The sequence below is a fragment of the Callorhinus ursinus genome, unplaced genomic scaffold, assembly GCF_003265705.2.
Source record: "Callorhinus ursinus isolate GAN/ISIS: 27379988/994484 unplaced genomic scaffold, GSC_fseal_2.0 scaffold8, whole genome shotgun sequence".
Taxonomy (NCBI): Eukaryota; Metazoa; Chordata; class Mammalia; order Carnivora; family Otariidae; genus Callorhinus; species Callorhinus ursinus.
Window position 1 is genome coordinate 44,669,212 of NW_027397070.1, and position 20,511 is coordinate 44,689,722.

At 44.8% G+C, this 20,511-nt stretch overlaps 1 protein-coding gene across 19 annotated transcripts in view; it reads left to right on the forward strand.

The window, feature by feature from the left end:
* Positions 1 to 20,511, forward strand: part of RGS6 (regulator of G protein signaling 6) — a 647,729-nt gene that overhangs the window by 456,362 nt on the left and 170,856 nt on the right. For all 19 annotated transcript variants that reach the window (XM_073895513.1, XM_073895514.1, XM_073895509.1 and 16 more), the window contains 5 exons: positions 5,056 to 5,106; positions 8,041 to 8,147; positions 9,351 to 9,402; positions 15,181 to 15,245; positions 18,750 to 18,826. In XM_073895513.1, coding sequence (XP_073751614.1) covers positions 5,056 to 5,106; positions 8,041 to 8,147; positions 9,351 to 9,402; positions 15,181 to 15,245; positions 18,750 to 18,826 — 352 coding nt within the window. The remainder of the gene's footprint in view (positions 1 to 5,055; positions 5,107 to 8,040; positions 8,148 to 9,350; positions 9,403 to 15,180; positions 15,246 to 18,749; positions 18,827 to 20,511) is intronic.

The following is a 20,511-nucleotide window of genomic DNA, read 5'->3' on the forward strand; positions in this document are numbered from 1 at the left end:
CTGAGTACTGTTTGGAAAGTTATTCAGAAATAAGAGAGGCAGAATGTGTAGTGGCCATGGTATCTGGCATGGGTTTTTCCTGGATTCCAGACTTGGCTCTTATAGGTATGTGGGCTTGGGCCTCTCTGGGCCTCATCTGTGAAATGGGTATGCTAGGTATCGTATTTTGCACAATTATTATCAAGATGATATGTGATTACAGTGTCAGGTGCCTGGCTCCGGCATGGTACACAACGGGCACTGGGCAATGTCTCCCTCCTTCATGAGTGTTGGCCTGCACGTGGCACCTACGTGATCAGGTGGCACAAAGCTGTCCTCTTCACTCACGGGTGCGGCAGAGACCTTGGCAGGTATGTGAGAACCCCGGGGTGGACTGAATCATAACCTGGACTGAGGAGTACTGGGAGGTCACTCACAGCAGGAACAATCTTATCTTTTGTTGGGCTCCAGAAAGTGTTTATTCAAGTGAAGGTGTCTTTCCCCAATGGTGAGGATTGATAAGTAAATTATCAATTGCTTCAATTATCAGGACTATGATTTATAAGCTACCACGTTTCATATGACTTGAAATCTGCAGGTGCCTGGAACCAGTCTTTTCTCAAGTTTGCATAATCAATTTGGGCTCCAGTTGTTACAATACTCTGGGGAGAATGGGGCAAGTGTTTCAGAGTAGGATGCCCTTAGGTTCTGACTTATTTGGGAGGAAGTTCCAGGTATCCCTTAATCTTTGGGGGTGCTTAAAACACCTGAGGACAAAGCTCAGTATAGAACCTTTTTATAATAAGGATGTCCCCCAAACCAGAAAGAGAACTCCCTAAAATATTGGAAGATCTTGCCAGCTTACTCAAATCCAGTTTATATTGAGGGGTACAGAGTGCAGATGGTCACCCTTTGTCCAGGACTGCGGTGAGCAACCCCTTTAGCTGGTCCAATTGGCCACAGAGAGTGACAACTTGAGGCTTAGCAGTGAGCCTCCCACTCTTTACTCCTCAGGGAAAAGGCAGATTTGCAAGTCATGCCTTCGTTCCTCTCTGCCCTTTCCCAGAGGAGCAGGACATGCCCAGGGCCCAGGGGCAGCAGCTCAGAGTCCCCCCCATCCTCTCCACTTTGCGTCTGCAACCTGATTCCCCACAGCCTGTCCACAGCAGTCTCAGAGGCCAGTGCGTCCCTCTCTGCTCTTGACAGTGAAAAGTCTTTTTCTCAGTGTGTAAGCACTATATTAAAGTTCTTGAGCTCCAAATAATAAGGACATGAGAAGAATAGAAATTTCCTGTGATTTGACCCTCCCCTCTCTCCAAGATCACCTGAACAGTTTAAATATCCTTCCAGAACTTTTCTTCTCAGTACATGTATATATCTATACATACGTAATTAAGAGATACAAATGTAAATATGTATTTTCTATTGTAAAAACGTCATTCTTACAATACACACTCTTCCTGTTTTGCTTTTTCATTCAATACAGTAGGTGTTCAATAAATATGTATTGTATGGATGAGCCATAATTAATTATTCAATCCCCTACTTGAGAGCGTTTGAGTTGTGTCCAAACACCCTTCCAATACACATCCTTATATGTAAAAGACATAACTGAAATACGTACATACAACACATATAGAAACTGAAAGCTTATCTGCATAGAAACGTCTATTTAAATGCACTAACACACCGCGCATGTTGTGGAGAAGAGTTTCGGGTGCCTCTGATGCAGTTCATGGATATCCCTGGAATTTATGTGGCTATATTAGCCTCAAAAAGAAAACTTTCAGCCAAGTGTTTTAGGACCTTTGGGGATAAAGGTGCGTTTGTCCCTAATGTTTCTTTTTTGGTTTTAAGTCCTCGGCAGGGCAGCTTGACTAAGATAAGAACCGCATCCAACAGTGGTAACAAAGGGCAACAATTCATTTGAGAGAGAATAGAAAAATAATCTGCTTCAAATTCTTTTTCGAATAGGAGGGAAAAAATTGATTGGGGGCTGGAGGGAAAAAAGGAAGAAAGGAAAGAGAAAAAAGAAGAAAAATGCTTTCTCCTGACGGTTGTTTGCACTATGTTCGCCTGATTCTGCTGTGGAATAATTGTAGGTCTTTTAAAGGACATAATATTATGACAGATTTCCCTCCCTTACTTTCTCCCGGGGCTGAACATGCAACATTTATGTCCTGCCACGAGCCTGGAGGCTGGCCCCTCCTGGGTTAGTCCGAGGAAGCTAAAACACCCCACACCCAAGAGAACGAGAAGGTTCACCACACAAGGCATCGTTGCGCTCGCCGAAGTCCGCCCTGCAGGCCCGCAGGCTGCAGACTGGGGGCAGGGACCCAGGACAGCCAGGGGGTCCAGCTCGGCCCTCACTGGGGCTCAAGGACACTCACACCGGTCCCCAGAGAAAGACCCTGACTGTTACCGTGGCTGCCCCAGGGACAAGAAATCCAAATCTGTGGTCCCCACATTGCTAGGTAAAAAGGAAAGAGGGTTTTGTGACTTTCCCTTCTTGACCAAAAAAAAGGGGTGGGGGAGGGGGCTTAAATGTTTAAATGTGATCCTTCAGCTCTGTGAATGCAAACCAGGGCCTGGTGGACTGGGGAGAGCAATTAGGCCAGACACGGAGTGCAGAAAACCAAAAGGGGGTAGAAATCTAGACAATGGTGCTAAAGTCTCGGGTGGGGTGATGGGGGGAACGGATATGATAGCAAGGAAGGAGTTTCAGTGTGAATGAATACTAATTAGTGACATGGATATTAATGATGACAGTAATTAACAGGGGAAAGGAAGGGCTGTCATTGTCCCAGGGTGAGTAATCAATCTTGGCAGGTGATAAATAATGGTTCAGCAAGCTCAGCAGAAAGATAATCCGCCTGCCCGGGGGAGAGCTGTTGCTGATGCTGGAAACCTATCTGTTTCCAGGCAACCCACAGAAAAGAACTATTTTTCTTTTGAGGAAAAAACAGGTTACAGTCTCTCCCCCACCCCCAACTTGGGATTACAGTTCTTATTTGATTTCTGCTTTGTTCTTCATTTCCTAGGACAAATGTTGAACTTGTATAATTTGGAGGATATGGACACACACACACAACCACACACAGACATTCTCTCCTTTTGCTCAAAGAATGTGAATGAATAGGAAGGTTTTTGATCCAAAGTTTAGCTCATAGATGCCATCCGGGAGCGAGAGTGGGGAAAAGCTTAGAAGTTCTGCTTTGGAGGTTGAAATGGGGAGAACTTGCTGGGCTGTGTCAGTGGAGGCTAGTCCTGGGGGAAGCACAGAAATAGTGGGATGGGGCCTTGGTTGTCTACTGTGCAAGGTTCATTCCCCCTCCAGGGAGCCAGAGAGAAACAGGCCTGAGCTGCTCTCACCTCTGGAACATGTCTGGGAAACTTTATTTCTGGGGAAAGGGCAATGCTCGCTAAAGACTTCTGCTAGCTTCTCAGGTTTTCAGCTGGGAATCTGTTCCGGAAGAGCTATGGGCAGACCCTCTCTCTCACACCAAGCCTCAGACCCACGCATGACAGGATTCAGACATCTAGAAATGTTGCCCTTTTCAGGCTGCTTTCCATCAAACATTCCATCCCGAGGTGACAAAGCCACCTTTGAAGATCTGCGCTGGTTTCAAATGAGATGGCTGAGAAGACCGGAAGTTCAGAACCTTCCAGAAATTTGGACTCTTCTACTCCCACATTGGCTCTAGGTGCAACATCTTCAATGGGAGGCAAACAAAAGGAAACATAGTCAGAGAATTTTGACCAAAATGGGAAAGGGCTCTAGGTCATGTCATGGCAGGAAATAGCTGAGGGACCCAGGTATGTTTCACCTCGGGGGGAGAAAACTCAAGAAGCATGTTGATAGTATATCGGATGGACTCTATCCAGAGCAAGAGGTCTGGATTTGTTTCTCTATCATCAGAGGGCAAAATTAAGTCCAAAGAGAAGAATTTAGAAAGGGTCAAATTTCTGTTCAGAGAAATCAAAGATGATCTGACTAGGACAGCCTGTCTAGGGGGGAATCTGTGATTCCCAGGTACTAGGGTTTTTCCCAGTGGAGATCATGGCACCTCCTGTCCGAGGTATTATAGATGCAGTTCCGGTATTGGCCAGAGTTGGAGTAGATAAGACTTAAAAGTCCCTTCCAACTCTTACAATTTTATATTAATTAAGGTAGTACTTGATATCAAAACAGATAAATCCCAACTTCTGGGGCTTAACACAGCAAAGTTTATCTTTTAATCAAGTCAGAGCCCAAAACGGGCATCAATTTTTATGGTTGTTCGGGAGCCCACGCTCCTTCCACATTGTGGCTCTGTCCTCCCCTGGGTTCTTGGGGGTCCTCTCCGTTTAGTCAGCAGATAAGGAATGAAGGGTTTGCAGAGTCACATGGGAGTTTTATGGTCCAGGCCTAGAAGCAGGATACATCATTTCTAGCCATATTCCATTGTAAGAACTCAATCTTTACCCAATTGCAGAAGAGTCTAGAAATGTTATCTAGTGACCCAAGGAATGGAGGAAAGAAGTTTTGGTGAACGCAAAGAAGTTTCTCCCCAGAAACAGGGGCATTTTCATTTAAAATATGCCCATGCCAGGAAAAATTAAAGGTTTTTTGTTTTGTTTTGTTTTTTGTTGGGTTTTGTTTTGTTTTGTTTTTTTAGGGACCTGTAAGGTCACCTGTGTTGGTCAGGCCTTGTCAGTTAGGGTAGGGAGCTGAAGAGGCCTCCTTCCTCAGGAAATATCCTGGGGGCCAGGTGTGGTAAAACTTCACCTAGCCTTTCTCTGGGAAGTCATCAAAATCTGTATTTGCAAGAAGTCTCCTGTAGATAGTCCCTAGAAGTGTGGACACAAGATCGTCCTGAGTCATCGGAAGTGGATTTTTTTGGAAACAAATAGGACTGTGACTATGGAAGTGTCCCAGTGGATAGATGTGGTTAGTTAGGATGGAAAATTGTCAGTATTACCCAGCTCTCTGGGCGTGTGCTAGTTGGAATTAGGACTTTCTTAGATAAACATGTTTCTTCTGCCACAGGGTAGACATCCATGACGTCTTCAGTTCAACTTGCTTTATCATTTCAGGTACTGACATCGTGCAGTGGCTTATGAAGAACCTTTGCATCGAGGACCCAGGTACTTGACCCTGACTTTATCCTCCATGGTACTGAGAAACATCCCATAAACAAGTTCCAGACCAGATTCTCCTATTCTCCTGTGAACTGGACTTATAAATATGAATCCCAAGATGTGGAATCACTCTATTTGCAAATAAAATTAATTTATTTTCTTGACTGAATATCTATCTTTAAATCTAAATCACCCTTTGAGGAAATGAGCAATTATTTAGAGTGCCAAAGACCCCAGTACAATAACGTGTGAAATGAGATGAATTCTCGTTAGCCACAGCAATTAAAGATAAGTTGTAGAACTATCATGGAACAGCCTTCGAGAGCCAGCTCTTAAAATTAGATTGCCTGATCCACAATTAAGATGTCTAATTATTTGCTAAGACTCCTTCTGTTTTCCGCTTCTGCAAGAAGTGAAAGAATGATTTTTTTTTCCAACCTTAATTGTGCATTTCAATTAGGAAAACCTTACCAGAAAAACAACAACAAAACTCTGGCCAATAAAACAGTTTCCAAATCTGTCCTCCCACCAGAAAATAAGTAGTAAAATTTATTTTCACAGCATAATTAGAAAATGAGGAGTTTCAGAAAAATAAAAATTGCAGATAAGTAAAGCTTACTATCCCTGTGTTAGTTAATACTTTTTGGAGTTTATTATATACTTCCTGTTTTAACTGAGTATCCTCAATGCCTGAAGGTCATATTTACAAATACCCATTAATGTATTCTTATGTTCTTGGGGATTAGATCTATCTGACCCAAATTAAATGGCTTCCAATGGCTATGCTTTCTAAAGATTTTTTTTTTTAATGCCCTTTCTAGGTGTCTGTGATTCCTTGCTAGGGGTCACTATGTCAGCTCAGGACTTCCTCTATTTTAATCTGATGCTCCTAATATACTATTGACTAAGAACCAATATAATTTACGTGGCGTTCAAGGAAATATAGCTGCCAGAAATCTGAGTGCCACAAAAGCAGGTCATTGATGGAAGTGACACTAGCCTTGTTCACCATCATGATTAATGGCCACTTCCATGACTAGTGAAAATTCTTAAATCTAGTTAAGCTCTTAATCCACAGAGGGAAACTGTGAATTCAGATCCTCTTAAGGAAAGAACCCAAATTAACTACAGCATGTGTTTCCCTCATGCAACCTGGACTTGCCATTGTCCACTTGTAAAGCCTGGACCGAATACATTTCCACCAGCTTAGTCCCATGTATTTAAAATCAATGTTTCTTTGGTTATAATGCTTAGCCTAGGGAGTAATTTCTCCATGGTGGTCTTTTCTCTTCCAGTAGCACTCTGTCCTTTGCCCTTCTACAATAATTCTTGTATTTCTGACACATGCTTTATTATGATTGTTAGTACTGGTAGCAGTACTGTGAAAGCCCTGAGCCAGCTGGTGGTAGGGGAATAGGCTTCAGGAGGCCTCTGGCCCTCATATGAGAGGCTTCCCTGAAAAGTCGTGAATAATACCTAATAAAGATCATATCTATGAAGCTCTCTTATACACAGATGGCCTTGGGAGGACATCATGTTACTGGGAACTGTTTGGGCTTCTGAGAAATGGATGAGGAGGAGTTAAGAACAGTTCACCAGCTGGGAATAGAAGGGTGGAAAAGAGGCAAATCAAAGTCCCAGAAGTCAGGCTCATCCAACGTCTGTCCCTCCCTCCCTGTCTGCCATATATCTAAGCAAAACCACAGAAGATGAAGTGAGAGTTCTAGCTCCTACATTGGTGATGTGAAAGTCAACTTCTTACTGGAAGTTGTGCTCTCTTCCCTGGGGAAGGAGCAGCTGCTAGTGATGAAACTCTTTTTTTTTTTTTTTTTTTTTTTTTTTTTTTTTGCTGGACCCATGATTCTTGAAGCAGATAGACTTTAAAACACACACTGGTCATCCCTAAGCAAATAAGATACAACTTCATTCTAATTCCACCAGTTATTTCCGAAGGATAGGTGATTCTAAATAAGCAAAACACTTGGATTATATATAACCTCTTGAGAAGTCTGCAAGTAAAGACAAAACAAGTTGCTTTAAAAAATTCAGAGCTTATGAAATTAATAATTCCTGGAGATTCCTTAAGCATATCAATAATTTCCATATCCAAAAGTTAGTTTTTACCAAGAAGAGTACTTTTATATTTGTGAAAGATTATCATGCATGGCAGAACCATATAGATTTGTTATTTTTTTTCTTAGCCCTGCTCAGAATAAATATAAATTATTGATTACGTGAATCTATTTATGGCTGATACTAAGTCACAAAACAATGGGTTGATTGTGGCAAAGATGTACATATTTCTATCAGGTCGGCTTCCCTTTGCCACTCCCCACTGCAGTGTCCTTCCTCCAATTTTCTAAGAAAGTGAGGTTTTACTCTGTGTCCATAAGAGAAGGGAAATGCTCTCCTCTTCTCCAGTGGGACTGTCATATCGGGGAATGCCATGGGAGTCGAGAGACTCTCTGGGCAGTGAGGCTACATGCTCATTGCTGGGGAATAAAAATGATGAAACTAGCAACATGAATCTGGGCTGCCCGCCCCTACTGAACACCAGGCACTGCTAAGCACTTACGTGAAACATCCCACTTGATTCAGTACAGGTCTATATGTGCCAGAGGCCCTGCTCTTAACTGTGAAGCTACTTTCTTCTGGAAGTCTTGCGGGGGAAGTTAACCAAAGCCAGACTCTCAGAGCTGGGATCCAGTTGAGTCCCAGACACATGTTGGCCCTTCCCAACCACTGACACCCACCCCATCCAGCCCAGTGCATTGATATCAAAGGTTATCAATCAATCAGTCAATCGATCATGCAGTTACCTGAGGGTGACAACAGTTGATTTCTGGTTGCCTTTCTGCCCTCCTGACTTACATTCCAGCTAAGGAAACCTGCACTCTGACAGCTTGCTAAATACTCCTCTCTTCTGCCCTGTCCATGCAGTTGAAGCAATACACTTGGGAAGCCTTATAGCCGCCCAGGGCTACATCTTTCCGATCTCAGACCACGTTCTCACCATGAAGGATGATGGCACCTTTTACCGTTTCCAGGTAGGCCTGCCAGCATCTCTCCCTGAAGAACCTTCTCTTATCATCTGATCTCAGATTAGAACTACCTACAAAACTGAGGGTATTTAAGGGAGCAACCCTTACCTCCCCCCAGCCCTGGGAAGGCCAAACAAGATTTTATTTGGGCCATTTGTTGTTGGGGTGGGGGGTTTCCACATATTTCCTCATTCATTCTGAAGAACAAACTTTTGGGAGGTAAATATCAACCATTTGACAGATGAGAACATTGAGGTGTCTGAGGATTAATAAATCTGGGAGGTGGCCTTGATTTGAGTGTGCGTCAGCCCAATGGCAAAGTCCTTGATCTTTCTACTCTGTCATGCTGCCTTCCTGGTGTGAAGTTTCTATCCTCTGCCTAAGCCCTCCCACCATTTTCCTCTCCTTTTCACAGATCCTGTCATATAGGGAAATGGGGCAGAGGATAAGAGTCCGTGTCAAGGTCAACACCAAGGTGTTTGGAGTGGAGTTTTTCAGACAGCATCAAAGGGTATCTCAGTCCGCTCTGGCCACTATATAGCAAAATACCACAGACTGGGTGGCTTAAACAACAGGAATTTATTTCTCACTGTTCCACAGGCTGGAAGTCCAGGATCAAGGTTCTAGCAAGTTAGATTTGTGATGAGGGCTCTCATCTGGGCTTTCCGACAGCCCCTTCTCACTGTATCCTCCTCACATGGCAGAGACAAAGAGAAGGCAAGCTCTCCGGCGGCTCCTCTTATAAGGACACTAATCCTTTGGGATCAGGACCGCACCCTTGTGACCTCTTTTAACCTTAATTACTTCCTTACTCCAAATACAGCCACACTTCAGGCTAGGCTTCCGCATGTCAGTTTTAGGGGCACACAATTCAAAGGGATAAAAGGAACTTGGAGCTTGTGTGCCCAGTAAGCTGTGCCGGTCTTGGGATAAGAAATGTTTGCCCTGTAAACTAAGTTTCTCATTTTTGCATTTATTTTGCTCACCTTGGATTTCATTTCTCAATACCTAGGTTAAAATGTTGACAGCCTCAGCTGCATTAAGAACAGGAGAAAGTTGGGGATGTGATGTCGGCATGAAAGAGACGGGGCAGAGCCTGTCACCGAGAGGGGTCCTCACTGGGTGCTGGAGAGGGTGGACACTCGCTCCGGGCCGAGGAGGGCAAGTGCCCGCCTTCCTCTGAGTCCTGACACCTGTGCTCTTTTGCAGGCCCCGTACTTTTGGCCTTCGAACTGCTGGGAGCCTGAAAACACCGACTATGGTGAGCAGTGAAGAAGTGTCACTCCTGCGAGAGTGGAAGACAAATGCCGGTGTCTGGGTGATGGTCACGCAGGGAGGAGGGGTCATTGTCCTGCTTAATCCTTTTCATACCATTGACATGTAATAAGCTCCCTGTTCCACATAATGAAGAAAGGCAGAGCACACTGAAAGATGCAGCCTTTGGAAGGGAATGGTGGAAGGGAAGAAAAATTCTATCAATCTGGCCAATGTGCTCATTCTATGGAGCCAAGAGCCAAGACAGTGGCTGCTGACCAGTCCTTTCTGGGACAGGGTTTCAGGGAGGGCTGGATCTAGGGGCCACCTCCCCCTAGTTCTTTCTATTTTCACATCCTTGTTAAGACTTATTAAAAATTCATGGATGTTTTTGATAGTTAGGAGTTAGGGGGGAAGGGAGACAGACCAGGGAAGGATGTACAGAAGGTACCCTGGACAAGGAAAATAAGAGTGGGTGAAGTTGGGAGCTTGGCAAGAAGGGAGTTAGCTTTGTCCAGGCAGGTGTCTGTTAGATTCTGGCCATATGCTCTCCATGAGACTGGTTAATATTTCCACATGCCAATCCTCTAAAGAAGTTATGTTGTCCCCCTACTCTAGATAAAGAACCTGAGGCTCAGAGAGGCCACATCCTCACACTTATCCCCCTTGCATTCTATTTATCTAGATGCCCAGTCAATCGTAAGCTCCAGGAAGGCAGGGACTGTTCACTCTCATATTCCCCGGTGCACCGTGCACAGCTGAGGCATTAGTAAATAGTGGCTGACAGTTCTGGTTCTTCATTAAATGTGATTAACAAACTCTCAGTAGAAGCATCAGAATTGGAACTCGGATCTGAGTGCCTTCCAGGCCCATGCTTCCTTCGTGGTCTGTCCCTTTGCACAGCGTTCTTGTCACTGACTTGGCTGCTAAGTCCACAGTGGCTCTCCTTGGGACTGGGGCACTTGGTGAGACCCACAGCTTCTCCCTAGATTCTTTGCAGGATTGCTTGCTCAGGAAGGCAGAGGCAGCTACAGAGAATGGAAGGAGATGTGCAGCTGGGTAGTGTTCAGGGAAGCCTGTCCAGGAGACCTGGCGATGAACTAGACTGGCTCACTCCCAACGCCAGCAGGTGAGAGCAGCAATGGCGAGGGTGGGGTGCAGACAAGTCATTGCCTACTAAGGCTACAGTTGTTCTGTTTTCAGGTCTGAAGGACGGTCCTTACGCAGGGGGCAGGGCCTTCCGACAGTCTCTGTGGCTGTCTGCAGGCACCCTGGTGGATCCCTCTGGAACTGGGCTGTGCTTTAAGGATCTGATAAGTGGATAAGCAAGGCTTCCAACTCAAAATCAGAGCTTCATTTGGCTATTCACAAAACAAATTCTTCTGGGGCTGAAATACTGCTCACGAAAGCCCAGCTGGAAATTTGAGTAATTGTAGCTCAGATCCATGTAGCAGCCATGTGCCCTTGTGAATGTAAAAACCAATATTCTTATAGGCAGTGAAGGGGCGGGGGGCGGGGGGAGGATGGCAGGACCAGATAACTAGACCCTAGTAAGATGAAAATACCTACTTGAATATGAACCTATAAAGCTTCGGCTATCAGGCACTGCATACACCAGGGCATTAGGTTCCCTTTCTCTACAGAGCTTCTCCGCATCATGATTTTATGTGCACATGAACAAGGATAGAAATAACAATTTATATCAGGTTCTCATTAAAACAAAATTATTTCGAATTCCTGTGCCTCGACTTTGGCAGATCAGATGGAGAAGTCAAGGTACGGGATGCAAAAGTACTCACCAGCATTTCCAAAGCAGTTCGGTCAGAAAAATCGAAGTATTTACCAAGAGAGAATTTACCACAGTGGCTCACGATCACCTGGCTCCACTAGCTGTGTGGGTCTTGGCAAGTTACTTAACCTCTCTGTGCCTCAAAACCTGCACGTGCAAATTAGAATAATAATAATAGTACGTGTTTCCTAGTGTTGTTTTGTTACAATGAAATGCAATGTCTGTACGATTTGGTGTGTGATCCATAGTAAGGACTCAGTAGAAACCATGGTGGTTAGTGTTATTACTATTAAGTTTGACAGTATTAGTTCTGTGGTGGCCCTCTTGCAGAGAGGATGTGAAAGCAAAGCTAAGAACTCAGAATAGGTATGATTTGGATTGATGAAGAACCAAAAACTTTCATCCAACAAACCTCTACTGATCACCTACTCTGTGTCAGTTGCTAGGGCACAGATTTCAATAAATCTCCGTCTTACCGTCTAAGCATTCCAGGCCAGGGGAGGCGGCATGATGGGGAGGAAGAGGGTGGTGAGGAGTCTGATCTGCATATTCAGAGGTTTCATGTTGATGAAGAATGACTGAGAAGGCTGGCTTGTTTGGGAGGGGCAGGTTTGTCCAAAAGCCATTGGAGTCAAGGAGAGACATTTAGAATGGATGCAGCAGCTTTAGGGAATCTCAACAATGGGGAATGACCTGAAAAGTTTCCCTCATCTGTAAAATGAGGATAATCACAGAACCCACCTCATAGGCTCATTATGGGGATTGAGTAAGTGAACATTTGGGAAGTCTCTAGAATAGCACCTGACATTCAGTGAGCTTCATACGGGTGTAGCTGCTGTTATGGTGATGTCTCAACACGCCCATAAAAGGCACTCAGTAAATGTTTAAGTGGGTGAATGAATGAACGAATGAATGACCAGTGAATGTCATTATGGGAAAAGTTAATTCCACCTCTGCCACTAACTGGCCTATGGGTAAATCACTTCACCTCTCTGGGCCTTTGGTTTTCCCATCTGACAGTGAGGGGCCTGGGCTTGCTGGTCACCAAGGTTACTTCCGATGCTAAAATCCATTGTACCAAAAAGTAATTTGAAGGTATGAGGAACACAGAGAAATACATGTTATACAGATTCCCTGGTTTAAGAGATTGAGGTAAATGATGTCACTCATGAAGACAAAGTTTGAGAAGGGAGTCAGTCCCTTAAGTACATTGAAATAGGATGAGGTCAATATTTTCTTATTGTTTAATTACATGTGTATTATATGAAGCTATTCACTTCATGAAACTTTGAATGGTTTCAGTTTGTATCAAGGTGAGATGTAGTGACCTTGACAGCAGTGGGTCATCCAAGTGAGATGCCAGGAGGTCGGATTGCCAGGTGTGAGGGTGCGGAGACAAAGATTTAACAATGAGAGATTAACTATCCAAGAAAAACCCACATCTGAGCTTACAGCAAGTCCCCCAGACGTCCTGTGTTGGGACTGGCTGTCATTGCCAACGGTCATCTGATGGGTTAGGCGTTAGAGCAAAAGCACTGTGGAAGGCACTATGGTAGCACAGGCAAGCCCCGAGTTCTATACCGAGAAAAGTCCGACTTGGGGCGCCTGGGTGGCTCAGTTGGTTAAGCGACTGCCTTCGGCTCAGGCCATGATCCTGGAGTCCCTGGATCGAGTCCCGCATCAGGCTCCCTGCTCGGCGGGGAGTCTGCTTCTCCCTCTGACCTTCCTCCCTCTCGTGCTCTCTCTCTACCATTCTCTCTCTCTCTCTCTCAATAAATAAATAAAACTCTTTAAAAAAAAAAAAAAAGAAAAGTTAGACTCAACAGCTCCATCCTACGTTCCTAGTTGTGGTGAACAGACTCCCTAACGTGTGACATTGGGCACAGGGAAAGCAAGCAGAAAACATGTGACCAAGTAGCTCATGGTCATCAGGAATGGTGCCAGCTTTGCCTTCCTTGCAGGGTATTTTACTTTATAACCCAGCTGGCCCATTCTGACCTAGACAGGTTAGAAATTTCTCAGGATGATTCTGCTTTAATAAAGCCCATAGCCCAACCTGGGCTGGACTTCCCTACGTCTTACATTTATCCAGTACAAAACACTGCTTGGGATAGCATTGTCAAAGCAGCTTTCACCTCCACTGAGCAGCTCTGCCCCTGGGTCAACGAGACCAGCGTGGTGGGGCTGGTGAACAGGCTTCCTCTCTAGTAGCCCCCAATTCCACAGGCTGCCTTAACGGTGGTCCAAGAGAATGAAGGAGGTACCTTGTAATACAGCAGATGCTGCTTTCAGACGTTATGGAGAGCTATGGGTGCCTGGTTCTCTGGAAAAGCTGGTAAGTGGAGGATTATGAAGAGGAGGTACATTCATACCGAATCACTTCATATCAACATAAGCTATACAAAGGAACAATCATTTGACAGCTTCTTGAGATAGGACCAAAGACTCTCTTCGATTACGGACCCCAATGATATGAGTTTCTTTCTTAGCTACACACTCAAGATAAACCGTCCAGTTTGGGCATCTTTAAAGAGCATCAAGAATTTAAAAACATTTTTGAAACAATCTATATGTTGACCCCTTTCAGATTATTTTTATTTTTCCCCATTTTTTTTAGTTATTTCACCTCTACCAAACTCATGGGCAATTGTCTTAGCCAACTCTTCTTTATCAGGTTGTTCTGAACCATTCACCTGGGTCTTCATAAAAACAACAACTCTCTCTTTTCACATTAATTTCATCAGTGAAATGTAATATTTAGGGAACTTACATTATTAAAATAACAGGTATGCTTGACATAAACAGATTTGAGAACAAACACAACTGACTGAATCTTACATACAACTCCACTGGAGTGAGCAGAAGCATGAACATACCAGAGCAGGCTGGCAGCCACAGGGTTCCAGCATATTGTAAGCTGCCATGAGCACATTTTTCAAACTGCATGGAGGAGATTGGTTGATCCAGCAAGGAGTTAGTTGACTAGATCTCCTAGTATAACTAAGTTGTCGAACCACGGGTCAACCACAGGTCCTCTCTGACCCTCTCTTCTGGTCATCCTAAATCTCATTCATACCACTCATCTATTGTCTTCCCTGGGTCATTCTACTTGGCGCTGGAGAAGGAGGGAGATACTGAAGAAGCAGAAGTAGGGAGAGGAAGTGATGAAAGCAGGTTTCAGAAAGAATCCTCTGGCAACTGAGGGCCAAGAACCCTTCCTTAGCTTGGACAGAGAGACCCAAATTGTCCTCCTTTTGCACTGTTCTTGCACTCCACCTGGTGGGCCACACTGGTGCTAAGTGTAAGGATTCAAGCTGAGTAGGACACAGCCTCTGCCCTTGAAGAGCCCTCAGCCTAGAGCCGGGGACAGTCTAGTAAACCCATGATTACCGTGCACTGGAATTAAGTTTCATGGGTGAGGGTAGGTAGATGCTATCCAGAACACAGAGCTGAGTCTTCCAAGATTAGTAGGAGGTTGCCAGAGAGAGGAAAAAAAGAGGGAAGTGGAAAGGCCTTTCCTAGCAGAGAACACATGGGCAGAAGAGTGGAACTGAAAGTAAGGCAGGGAAGGAAGAGGTTGACAAAGTAAGCAGACTGGATCTTAAAGAACCAAGCCTGCCACCCTAAGGAGCCTGACGGTTCTTCTGAGGTCACTGAGGAAGCAGTGCAGGGAGTGGAGGAGGTAACATGATCATATTTGTAAAAGACGACCCTGGTGAGGGATGCCTGGGGTGAAACAGAGTATAAGGAGGATGAAAGGGAACAGTCAAGACTTGGAAGATGGAGTCCTCATCCAATCCTGAGCTGCAGGAAGATTCCTGGAGGTTAGGTGCCATGGCTTCCACACAGAAGCAAATTCTGCACAGCACAGCACCGGGCACACAGGGAGGGCTGGCTGGATGGCTGGCTGGATGAGCAGACGGACAGATGGATGGATGGATTTTTAACGCCACCGCACTGCAAGTTTTGCACATGTAATTTCTCTTCTTCCCTCAGCCATCTATCTCTGTAAGAGGACAATGCAGAATAAAGCAAGGCTGGAATTGGCAGATTATGAAGCAGTAAGTATGGTTATTTTTCAGTTTAGGTGTGGGAGGAGAGTAAAACCGTATCTGCAGCTCTGTTTCCGCTTCTGTTTCCTTTTTTCTCTCCCTAGTCCCTTTCAGACAGTGGAAAGGAAGTCCCTTTTATCTCCCCTCCTTGATTCTCACCTCTTGTTACCATCCAATAAAATTGCATCTTTGTATAAGGAGCTCTTAAAACTCAGCAATAAGAAAACAAACAGCTCAAAAATGGGCAAAGGACTTGAACAGATACTTCACCAAAGAGAACATTAGGGAGGACAAATAAACACATTAAGAGATGTTCCCCATCAGCAGCCATTAGGGAAATCAAGATTAAATCCAGGGTGAGATGCCCCTACAGATCTGTTAGATTAGCCAAAATAAAAAGTCCTGGGAATGCCAAGTGGGAATGCAGAATGGCACAGCCACTCTGGAAAATGGTTTGGCAGTTTCTTACGAAGTAAAGCATACACTTCCCATATAACCAAGCAGTCCCACTCCTACATACATACCCAGAGAAATCAGAACTTCTGTTCACACACAAACCTGGGTATAGCAGCTCTGTTTGTGATAAGCAAAAGCTGGAAACAACCCAAAGGTGCTTTTAGGAGGTAAATGGTGAAATAAACATTGGTATGTCCGGGCGCCTGGGTGGCTCAGTTGGTTGGGCAACTGCCTTCGGGTCAGGTCTTGATCCTGGAGTCCCGGGATCGAGTCCCACATCAGGCTCCCCGCTCGGCGGGGAGTCTGCTTCTGCCTCTGACCCTCTTCCCTCTTGTGCTCTCTATCTCTCATTCTCTCTCTCTCTCTCAAATAAATAAATAAAATCTTTAAAAAAATAAATAAATAAACATTGGTATGTCCATTCGGGGGAATATTCCTCTGTGGTGAAAAGGAGTAAACTGTTGATCCACACAACCACTTGGATGAGTATTCCAGACATTACGTGGAATGAAAGAAGCCAGTCTCAAAAGATTTCAAACTGTGTGACTCCATTTATTTGACATTCTCATAAATACAAAACTATCATGAGAGAGAACAGATCACTGGTTGCTGGGAGTCACAGGTGGGGGTATGATGTGGCTATACAGAGACAGCACAGGGAGTTTTCTGGGGATGATGGAACTATTCTGTATCCTGCTTGTGGTGGTCGTTCCAGGGATCTAATCTATACGTGTGTTAAAATGCATACAGCTGTACACCAAAAGAAAAGAAAAGGGGGGTAATACGAGAATTTTTAAAACTTACTATATGATAATTTTTAATTGCATCTTTAAACCCAGCTCTGCCTTTCTTGGCAGTAGAATCTAAGGACCAGATCTAATCCAGAAGATAAGCTACATGTCAGATGAAGTACAGACATTCCCAGTTCTCCCCCTGCACCACCTTTCCCCCAAACCAAACTTTATATGGGTCACAGAAAATCTAGGAAATGGGCCAGATTTTCACATACCCTCCAGAAGGTACGGCAGCTGCGGAGCCATGAAATGACTGACAGGCTGGCGGCGAGGGGGAGGGGCAGCCCTGGGGGGCAGTGAGGAATCCTTCCCCGGTATTCCAGCACTAACAGGACTTCCAGCTCCTTCCTTCCAAACGTCCCTTGCACGCTGCCTCAGTTTCCCACAATAAGTGTGAGGCCCACTGCACCAGGCTTTGTCACTCTTGGGGATCTGTGCATAAGCCAGTGGGGAAACAGTCCTGGAGGACATGGTTCAGTTGACCCAGGGCCTCAGGACCTGGCCAAAGTGTGCTTATCAATGGGAGCCATTACACGTAAATATGTTGGAACATTATGATCTTCCCAAGCAAACCCTAGCAAGGCTATTCTGTGGATCTGAGCATCCTGGGCACCCAGTTCCTGTCCCCATCAGGCCTCCTGTGCCAGCCATCACCCCTCATTCAGTATCTGCTCTCCTACTTCTGTGCACCCAGTACAAGGTGCTACATCCCTTCCCTAACATGACCTATCCAAAAGACGTAGCCTGCAGAAGCGTGTGGCCTGGCCTCCCTGTGTCTCTCTTCCCCAGATTTTCCATGTCATAAAAAAGGTCCTACACAGAAACAAGATAGCATCAACTCCCGATATATTTTATTCAGTTTTCTCCTCTTTTGCTGTATAATATTCTGTTTTGGTATTTGTAAAGAATATGGCATTAAGATGTTCTTTCAGGTTGCAGTTCTGCCTAAAAGTGGGTTAGAAAATTTAAAAAGTATTTTGTTTTCAAAATTCAGTAACGTTATTCATTTTTTTCTGATGACATATTCTCTTTGTAAAGCCAAAAATTCAACAGCAAAGAAAGGAGGGGAAAGAACCTGTAATCCTTCTCCCCAAATCTTTCTTCTGTACATACATTTTTTCCTTAAAAAAACAAAAACAAAAACAAAAACTTGAATCATACCCTGAGCATTATTCTGTAAGCTGCTTCTTTCCCCAATCATATCCTGTAAGTATATTGAGAATCTTTCCATGTCAGTAACAATAATCTACATTATTGATTTTGATTGTTGCCTCGTATTCCATGGTGTGACTGTTCATAATTTAAATAACTGCTCCTGAATTGACTGATGGGTAGGTATCACCAGCTTTGCTTCCTATGAACAGGGGAAGAATCAAAGGAACAGGTTTTTTTGAGATATTCGTACACTGAGCCTTGGTAATAACTGAGTTTAGTTTATGTGTGTTGATCTTCAACTGAAGCTCCTTTTATATCAATAACCCACTAATGAGAGTAATCAATTAGTGTTGGCATGAGCTCTATGAAAATACATAGCATAATGTGGGCTCTGTCCTTGCATTCCATCAGAATTAGGTGGATCATTAGGAGACCCGTCAAACACCCCCCCACCAACCACTGTTTATTGTGCCTTCAGGAGAGACTACAGGCTTAGAGAAAAGGCTTCTCCCCTCTTCCTCTAAAGGCAATCCTGGATGCCTTTTCTTTCTTTCTGTTTTTGGGTTTTCCTTTCATGAACATCACAAATACAGACATTCCCTTTTCTCCCTCTTTTGAATCCGAACTTTCAAAGGCATGAATGCCAGGTCATCAACGTTTTCCTTTCCTGCTGCCTTCCTGGGCCCCTGCTTGCTGGAAAATGAGTCTTGAGAAATCCCTTCTTGCCTTTGCTCTTGGAGATGTCCAATAGGCTGCAAAGAGCCCCCTCATCCCTTCCCCAAATCCTGCATGAGTAGCCACAAACCCTTCTCCTTATCTTCAGTGACGGTGACGACAAGTTCATATAAAACACACAAGAGAAGAGGAATCAGGTGAACCACGGAGATTTCAGATTTAATGGGTGTGTAAATGAATATTAATAGTTCTACTCTGTACAGCAGGGTCTGGTGCAATATCACATTGGGTTCGCATCCAGTGGATTTAAAGTGGGGCGCTGCTATTCTGTGGAGAGTAACCAAAATAGATGACTGCCTTCTAATAAGCATAGGTGTCAGTGTGCAAACTTACAAAGATTAATGCCTTCTCGTTGATTTTCATTTCTCATTAGGAAAACTTAGCAAGACTCCAGAGGGCCTTTGCAAGGAAGTGGGAATTCATCTTTATGCAAGCAGAAGCACAAGTGAAGTAGGTGAACTTGACAGCGACCCTGGAAAAGAGAGAAAAACTCTCTGGAATGTGGAGGTGGTTTGAGAGTGGTTTCCTTCCACGGCCGGCCAGCTACGGCCGGTCAAATGCTGTCGTCTTGCATGAGAGCAGCAGAGTAGAAATCAAAGTCAAGATGGATAAGTTTCTTTGATTTCTTTGAAATCAATGGCACTCTGAAATAACTTCAAAAGCATGTGTTCTAGCAGGCAGTGGGCTTGCTTTCCAATGTAGAAATCTGGTTAGAAGATGTTCCTATTTCCTAAAGAGATTTCCAAGTAGTCTTCTGTGCTCAGGGGCTGAAAAACATCAGACCCACTTTTCTGGAGATTCTCTCTTCATAGGAAAACATGTTGGAGTTTAGGGAGGCCAGCTCCTCTCCCTTCCCCCCCGAGGGGAGGGGTTAAGCACATCAAAAATAAGGCACAAAAGTCAGATGTTGGAGTCCAGTGTGTTAAGATTATTACTGATAAAAGCCAGGTTCTAGGGCGTGACTTTGGATCTGTGACGACAGATCTTTACCCTGGAATTCAACTCATCCATGCTGAACAGAGCTAGATATCTGCAGAACCCCCCACCCCAGGGCAGAGTTGACCCCTGTAAGGTCACTGCATGCAGAGGACAGGCATCCTGAGAACAGGCTGACCCACACAGGGCCCAGAAAGGACCGACCCGAGCTTTCTCAATTTCTTCTTTCAGATCCACCAACAAAGTGAAGGCCCTCTTTCTCCCCCGGAGTACAGGAGATGAAAGACTAGCTGAAGTGTTTCCCCATACTTTTCCCTCCCAGGGACTACAGTGGAAATTCCTACCTCTCTAAGGAAACATAATAAGTGGCCAATACATGGCCCCCGCCCATAAACATAGTTGTCTACCACATCCTTTCAATTCTAGGAAATGAACTTGCTCAGGTTGGGTTCTCTCTTGCCCGCTCCAACAATGATCTCTGATTTAGCCGGGAGTGTTAACAGAAGAAATGGGACAGAGGAGGAGATGAGAAAGGGACACTGAGCTAGGCAAAGGCGAGCACCTATTCTCTGAACGCTGCTTTGTCCCTGAGCAGCACCCCTCCGCACTCTGGGGGCAGCATTGCAGCCCATCACCCTGGGCTGGGTCACAGGTGTGGTCATAGTTCGAAATGACCCAAGGACTTTGGGTCTGGTGGCCAGCATGGTGCCATGGCTCTCCCCCTCCCTCTGCAGTCTCTGCCTTGCCCCTCTGCCACGATTCCACACGCCTGCAGACCATGCCTCGTGCTGCCGGCAGCCAGGAGGGAGGTGGGCACTGGGCACGGGATGCTGTGCTGAGCTGGAGGAGCTGTGGCCCCTGAGGAAAGAGAAAGTAGGAGGGTAGGAGGGGGGTTGAGGGGGGGAGGAGACGGCAGAAACGAGCCTGTGTACTTAGAAGCCACTGCGAAGCAAAGAGGAGAGTTAATTTGCACTTTGAGGATCACCCAGCATCGCATGTTGAAAAAGGAGGGGAAATTGTCACTTTCTACATATACGGTATTTCTCGATTAACTTTTTTGATTAAGTTCGTGATTACATTATAATTGTGGGCCGTTGAAGTACACAGTAATTATCACAAAAATCAGAGGGTGATTATGGTTTATTTCAGGCCAGTAAACTGAAGTGCTCCCAAGAGAGCCAAGAACCAGAAGTTACACA